Genomic DNA, 8,067 nt, shown 5'->3' with positions numbered 1-8,067 from the left:
AATTAAAAGTTCCTACTATCAGTAGCTTTCTGTGAACACAATACTTGTGTGAGCTACAGAATTCTGCTTTAATAACTGATAAATTAATTCTATTATCTCAGAGATTAATGAATACAAATCTAGCCATACGGAGACAAACTTCTAGCAGATACAGCAACTTTGGGATCAAATACTGTTACTTAATGGCAAAACCTTATAATCTCCTGGTGCAGTGAAATGAATTCCACAAGTATAAGGAAGGCACTTTAAATAGTAATAAAATTAAAACTATTCTCAAATTATAAATGCTTCATATGTGCAATTTCTCACATGAACCAACAGATCAGAATATATTCAGAACACACACAAAAAGCAAATGGAGAACTAGGTATATGTTTACATTTTAATACTTGAGAAAATATAAATCTGATACAAACACTGCTGGCACAAGGAAAGAATTACACAAATTTGTATTCAAATAGAGTCAGTACGTGAACCTGGATGTAAGAATATATCACAACATCCTAACAGTCTGCTATGGAAGCCTTTTAAAGAAGTAATAGATTTTTAATCACATAGAGACAAATAGACTGCAGAAAGAACAGTAATTTTCTTTTCTCAAACAACCTCCCTCACCCATTAAGAATTGTAAACTCATTGCGGGGAGGAAAGTTAGAGGTAATCTACCTTATCAAGGCATTTTGAAGCATGTAAGCCCAAACAATGTAAAAACAATCAGAAGTTCATGTTCCTCCGAAGATTAATTTGATATATTAGTCACGTTAGCAAATACCTATTCCATTCTTTCCTGAAAGCACACATTATTTCTTCTTCTTCTAGTTACTTCACTAATTTAAGCTTAATATTAACTTAATAAATATTAAATGCAAAACATATTTTACAATATCTTGCACTATTTTTTTTAATATGTTTTTATTGATTTCAGAGAGAGAGAGAAGGAAAGAGATAGAAACATCACTCATGAGTCATTGATCGGCTGCCTCCCATGCGCCCCCTACTGGGGATTGAACCAGCAGCCCTGCCATGTGCCCTGACTGGGAATCAAACCTCGATCTCCTGGATCCTAGGTCAACACTCAACCTCTGAGCCATGCCGGCCAGGCACAATCTTCCACTAATTTAAAAAAAATAAAAACTTCTTTCCAACTTCAACAATATATTTTTTTAGTTGTGAAAATGATTAAGGACACTATCTCTTCTTTAACAGCATTTGAAAATATATTTGAAGAAAGTATCCTTCAGGCACTGTTTATTTCAAAAAAACTTTATTTTAGAAGGGTAAACTATACATAAATAAAAGTTCATTCAATGTGATTGTAAGTGGAGAAATACCCTACTAAAGAACAATAAGGCTGTTTATAAATAAAATCCCAATTAAAACAATATTAGAATTTGTGCATATGTTTATTTTAACTATATGCCTCAGACTAAAGGTCACTTAGTTTTATACAGGTTTCTTACTTTATAATCTATACAGCATTAGTAGTCAGCTTAAGATGTTTATTCTATGATTGCACATTTGTGTAAACCATTATTTTCCTTAGAAAACTTACATTACAATTTAAAATAGAGAAACACAAACCTTAACACTGAATAACCTATGATAACTGGTAATGGTGTAAAGTTATTAAAAATGCCCCTCAAACTTCTGAAAGTATATGAATAATTTTTAAAATATTCACAATCTCTTAAAAAACAATTTATAAACATCACCTTGGTTGGTGGAGTCTATGGGGTGATACATGATCCGGATGTGTTCCCTGGAGAATCTGGCTACAGAGCATTCAACACTGCAGATATGCTGTTACCTGCCATTGCCAAACTGAAGGCAGCACGATTGATAAAAGAAAACTAACGTGGCAGGAAGACTGTAATTAAAACTGGCATTGTGCCAGCTAAAGAAAAATAACCACATGAAAGAATTTGTATGTAGCACCATTCTAAGTGTCTAGTCACCTTAATTTTAAGATTGTTAAAATGCAATTCTGATATTAAAACATTCATGTAAAAATTCATATCTGTACTGGTAGGAAATTACCACTATTAAAAATATTTTCAATATACTAAAAGCTACTCAATCAGTTCCCCTTTCATTCACATTGCATGAATCCATCTAAAGTGAAAGGTGTAAATTCTTATAAATAATATGAAAAACCTTGGATTTTACCAAATTTCTGTTGACCTTTCAATACCTTAATTTGTTTCCTTTTTTTAAACCAAAAATGTTGGTAACAAAATATTACCAATGTTAATAAGCCAGTTAAAAAATCAGTTCCCTCTGATGTGGAAAGCTTAACAGAAAAGCAGCAAGAATTTCAGCCAACCAGAGGAAGGCCAAGCTAAGGAGCAGCGGCCACCGGCACTCGGTGCTGTCTGACCAGACAACCCCATCGGAACACGAAGCGAGGTGCCTTTTGTAAGGCAGGTGCCAAACCGTCGCTATTTTACTAGAACGCAGTGACGAATATTAAGAGCAGCACGGTTGCTACTAGCGGGTATGTAGCCTCTCTATATAAATATAAACCTATACTCAATATTAAGAAATACAGTAACTATAGCTCTAGCTCTAGTAGTGTTGCCTTACACTCCCCTTGAAGGGCAGACATTAATACAGATTCCATGGACGATAAACGTCTCTCATCCATTCGGACAAACGCCGGGGAGCCCGTCAGGGTGCGCAGCTGACGCCCCCTCCCCGCCTTTACTTTCTAGGTTTCTTACTCCCAGTCATAACGAAGTAACGGTCGTAGTCCTCCTTCTCCTTCGCAGCGGGCTCCCTCTCCCCACCAGCTGCTTCCTTGGGGGGCGGTGGCTTCCTGTTTGGGGTGGGGGCCCTGCCGCTTTTTGGAGGTCCCCTGGCCGAACACTGGCTCTTGGTGGCCAGCTGCGCCTCCTTCGGCGCAGTGTGTGTTTTGGTGGAAGACTGGGGAAGGCTCATGATGGACAGTGGGGTGCGACCAGGGGACCTAGAGGAGCCGGGTCCCGTCTTCTGGGATGTACTTAGGTTCGGAGGCTGCTTCTTGGCAACTGTAACGACATTCCTGTCTTTCGATCCCTGTGCTCTTGCAGGAGCACCTGAGGATACAGAAAGTGGCTGGTTCAAGTTCAAGGCTGGCTTAAGCTTCTGAGCCGGCACAGCCCCTGCCTGAGGGGCTCCCTCGGGTGGCTGAGACCGCGTTCCTAGACCTGTGGTTAGGGTTTGGGAACTGGATTTTGTCATTTTTGCAGGGAACTGGACAGAAGGAGAAGGCTTGGGCAGCTTTGGACACTTTGAGGGTGAATTCCGACGTGCAGCTGAGTGATATACTGCGTTATCCCTGGAAGATACAGGATTGTGTTTTGGGTGCTTTGGCTCCGTTTTTCCAGAACACTTGTTTGGCAGAAGTGTAGACTCAGGCACGTCTCTCGATTTCTGGGATGGAGTAAACTTGGCCTTCGGAGTACTGGGTGATGAGATGCATTTTCTCAATGACTCAGATACACAAGGTGCAGTCCTTGGTAGGGCTGGTGAAGAAATGCTTTTACCTCCTAAATTTAAAGCAGCAAGTGAAGATGCTGTGCTGCTGGAAGGAGCCTGTGGTTTCTTTGCTGTGCCTCGTGGAGATTTGAGTCTGAGATGAGAAGATGCTGCTGGGGAACGTGGCATCTTAGAACGGCCGGAGCCGGAGCCCAGGTGGCCTCCTTTCAGGGAAGGTGCTGGCGGCAAAGCACCTAGTGGACGTGCCTGCTTTTCTCTGCTCCTTGGAATACCAATGCGCGTGCCAGGCTTTGACTGTTCTTTCTGAAACATGCCAACTGCTGACATCGGATTCATTTCAGGGGGCTGGGGTGTTCTGGCCGGCGAATCAGGTGCACTTTCATTAGAAACTCCTTTCTGAAATGCTAGAATTTTTTGTTCTAGTGTAGCAAACTGTAATATTCGACAGGGGTCATATTTAAGCAAAAATCCTTGAAGAGTATCCCAGCCTCCACCAACACGAACCATGACATGTTTTCCATGCAGCATCTTTCCCCCAAAAGAAAGTAAAAACAAAGCTGTAAAGCTGTAGGGTTCACAGTTACAATTCATTTGCAGACTCAATTTGTGATGCCTGTGATCTATGAAATTCAGAGTATTTGCCAATAGCTTTACTCAAATCAATAGTCTCTTCCCTATATTAAAATAATAAATTTCATCCATATTGAGTCATAACTAACAAAACAGTATCCTCCAATTTGTAAGGAAGATATTTACACACAACCTGCATCCTAAATAATCCAAATTACTAATGTACAAAATTGCAAGGGCAATATTGTTCAACAAAGAACTGAATATTGAAGGAATAAAAGAGGAGAAAGACAAGGAGAAATGGGAATTTACTTAAAAAAAAGCCTCATAAAAAAGAAATTCTTTTGAAAGATAAAAATAACTAAAACGTGTACTTTGCAGTTTAATAAATTATTTTCATATGTATTATATATCAATTTAATCTTTCAAAAGCTTTGATATAATTTATTATTAGTTAAACCTTTGCAGATGAGAAAATAATGGCTCTGAGAGACTACGGATATTGTCCCAAATCACACAGCTGGGCCTGGCCTCAAACGCACCAGGCTGCCCCAACCCAAACGGTGCTATTGTGCGGATAGGATACATCGTGAGTCTGCCAGTGAAGACCAAGCCGAGTTCAGGGCCCCCGTTCCATTAAGCAGGAATATCTGTACAACTGCATGAGACTGCCCTGAAAATTTTAACTCTAAATCTCATGCTCTGTGCGCTATCACTGTATCATATTGCCTTAAAAGGGAACGCAAACTAAAAGAAAGTACACCCCACCCCACCAGGTGTTTCTGAGTGAACTGGGTGGAGTGTGGGGACGTAATGACAATATATGAAATAAAAAGGAAATGTGGATGTCGAAATTATATTTTCATATACTTTTATATTATATTCCTAAGTTAGGAATAAAACAACTCTTATATCAGAAGTAGACAGGCTGCTGAACGGATAAACTGCAGTCTCCTTCCCAGCAAAGGAGAGGGTGGGCTGCACTGCAGATGGGACAGAGGGAGGAATGAACGTGTGTGTCAGCATATTGGTATTCAACCCGATGCCGTGTAGACGTAGAAAGGTTTTATACTAAACGCAGCATATGCATTACTATAAATGGCAGTGTTTCTATTTCCTCTTCTTATTACCAACATTTAGTCTTACTAGATGTACTGCTGTGATTTTTTTCTTATGATGATTAAAAATCATTCCATTTTAGAAACCTTGAAAAGTAGAATAAGTTACCTGAGCTATACAAATGCTTTTCCCCAAATTCTATCCGATGTCAGAAGTCTTGGCTATCCTGCAGTTTGCTGTTTGTTGCATTAAAGGTGTTTATCTAAATTCATTATACTTGCGTGAAAGCAAGAATTCCATACCTTTTCTACACAGTGAAATTCTTTCATTAATACCACCAATTTTTTAAAAAGTAAAAGGGGAGCAAAAGGAGGTTGGTAAAGCAAGAAATCCAATTTAAAAACAAGATCTGTATGTAAACAGGATGTAAATGGTGGACTTACCCTTATAAAGAGTATTTTATCCCCTAGTCGGTACCGTCCTTCAGATAAGTATTCAATAGAAAACCGATGAGAGCACCTACAAGGAGGGTCTTCAGCAATATGTGTAACCTAAGATTGAACATAAACAACAATTAGTGCGTGTGACAAAAAGTGTTTTGTTTAACGTCAAAATGCAAGGTTATTTGATAGTTGGGAAAATCAAACTCAAAGATAAATATTTAAAGACAGTTCAACTTTTAATGATCTCTTCTCCTTCACTTGTTGACAAATACTGAGATTAGACATTAGCTAACACGTTAAAACTAGCAGTGATGGGGTCCGAGTCTCCTCCTCTCCCCACTGCCGCCAGGCTTGCAGTGCACTCACTGACCCCTGGAGAACTCTGAATGAGAACGGCAGTAGAGTCGATTCAAAGCACATTCATTAAGCCACATTCATTCATTAAGCCTGAATTATTTTAAGCCCTGGACTTACTGTATCTGTGTCAAATCAAAGATAGGGCCAAACAAAGCTTAGGTAAAAACACTGTGCTAAATTAACATTGTGAGGGAATATCTAGATTTATTCCAAAGTTACTGTTACGATAGGCAGACATTTATACCTATTCATCCAAGATTGGGTAAATCCTAAAAATTCAATTCAAAGGCATTTTCACTTTGTTTCAATAGTCTGCTAAGAAGATGAGAGTCAGGGAGAAAACCCAACTTCTATCCTTCAAGAAGCTTACAGAATTTTTAATTGCAGCAAATATCTATAAAGTGGTAAAAACTAGAATAAATAGTAAAAAGAAATTCAGAGATTCTATATTTAAAACACAGAAATTAAGAGAAATTGGTTAAATGAAAATATCTACTGAGATACGTTTGATTGAAAAAAGGGCACATATCAGCCACCATGAAAAATGTTTTTTCCCTAAAATTACATTTTTTTAAAAAGCGATGCATATTTTTCTCAATCACCTGTCACACAAAGCATCAAAACAAATGCATTTAGTCGAACTTATGCATGATGTTAAAGAAAGTCTCTTCAGATATGCCCAACTTAGCTGATCACTAACAGAAATTTATGATTGTCTTAATTATCTACCCAAAATGAATGAATACATGTGGATTCACCAGGGCCTGATCAAAAGGGTCCAGAATTTATCTCCCTACATCATTCATTTAACAAAATAACATGATCATAAATAGAACTGATTTTCACAAGGCATTCAATCAAGTTTATCTAGTGCACAGCCGTGCACACATTCATACATACACATCCATAAAATGTCTAAAAGTAAGCTAAACTCGGGTAAAGAATTTATAATTACTAGAACCATATACACATTAGTTAAAGTAATCTGAAGAGGTATTTACTTCAGTCACTACTTTCTATCCATAAAGTTTCGTGTGCACAGGATTGCAGTGGCCGACTTCCTAACACTATTCTAAACAATGAATCTGGAAATAATTGTTCCTCACTCAAAACATGATCCCAAGTTCTCTGCAGATCACGTAAGCACAGGTGGACATCGAATGTACTTACAGCACGTGTATATTTAGAGAAATGCAGACTTGAAAGTCACTTATTCTCTGTTTAAAATATCCAAGTATCACTTACACTGAACAGTACAATCAGCACTAACCCCTCACCGAAGTACAGGGGGTGACCTAAAGGAAGTGAGCGCTGTGGGTAAGACGTGTTCTCCTCGCGCTTCACCTGCTGCCTGGTTAGCATCCTAACACTAAAGGAAGCGCTAAAGGAAAGGAAAGTATCCGCAAAGGCTCTGCCCTGCTACCAGCCCTTTCCAGCCTCCTTGCTCCTAATAGCTTCTCTCTATATATATACTTTACACAAAATAAGCATTTTCTTGCTGCTACACAGTCTTCATAATTATCACATAAAACGGTTGCTCTGTCAAGACACTGAATCCCAGCTTGCCTAGCCAACTGCGCTATTTGAGAGTATTTACATCGCCTCCAATTTTTCATCACTGTAGATATAAGTGCAATAAAAACTTTCATTCATGCTTTTTCCCCTCTTCAACTACAATAAAGATGAAAGAGCAACATTTTTGTGGCTCTTGATGCCCTTTTCTCAATTTGTTTGTCCAGTTTACATCACGTTCCATTGCCACAATAGCAATCCCTAAGAGTAGTTTTACCAGAATTTACCAGCAACGGGATTTATAATTTCAAAAAATTTTGCTAATGGGGTGAACTGTATACCTAACTTCCTAAATTACCAGCAAGTTTCAACACTGTATTTTCTTCTTGTGTGAACAGTCCTCACTCATTTACCTACTGGAAATGTTTTTCTTAACAAACTGTATATGGTCTTTATATGATAGCGAAATTAACACACTGTATTCCCTATTTAATAAAGACTATTTTCCAAATGTTTTCCTTTTATTTAATCATCATTATTTTAGGTTATATGAGATTTAAAGTAAGTTTTTATTTTTACCTACTGCATCATCACTGCACCACATATTGATATTCACAGTCATCATACAAATCAATACTATGTAAATATA

At 38.2% G+C, this 8,067-nt stretch overlaps 1 protein-coding gene across 1 annotated transcript in view; it reads right to left on the bottom strand.

Annotated features, from left to right (window-relative positions):
* Nucleotides 1-368: 368 nt before the first annotated feature.
* Nucleotides 369-8,067, bottom strand: part of GAS2L3 (growth arrest specific 2 like 3) — a 33,273-nt gene continuing 25,574 nt past the window's right edge. The window contains exons 8-9 of the mRNA XM_016223232.2: nucleotides 5,550-5,657; nucleotides 369-4,005 (exon numbers count right to left, since the gene is read on the bottom strand). Of these exons, the coding sequence (XP_016078718.2) occupies nucleotides 2,701-4,005; nucleotides 5,550-5,657 (1,413 nt within the window). The 3' untranslated portion in view covers nucleotides 369-2,700. The remainder of the gene's footprint in view (nucleotides 4,006-5,549; nucleotides 5,658-8,067) is intronic.

Source organism: Miniopterus natalensis, chromosome 2 (genome assembly GCF_054644295.1).
Source record: "Miniopterus natalensis isolate mMinNat1 chromosome 2, mMinNat1.hap1, whole genome shotgun sequence".
NCBI lineage: Eukaryota > Metazoa > Chordata > Mammalia > Chiroptera > Miniopteridae > Miniopterus > Miniopterus natalensis.
This window is presented reverse-complemented; position numbering and strand designations above follow the sequence as displayed.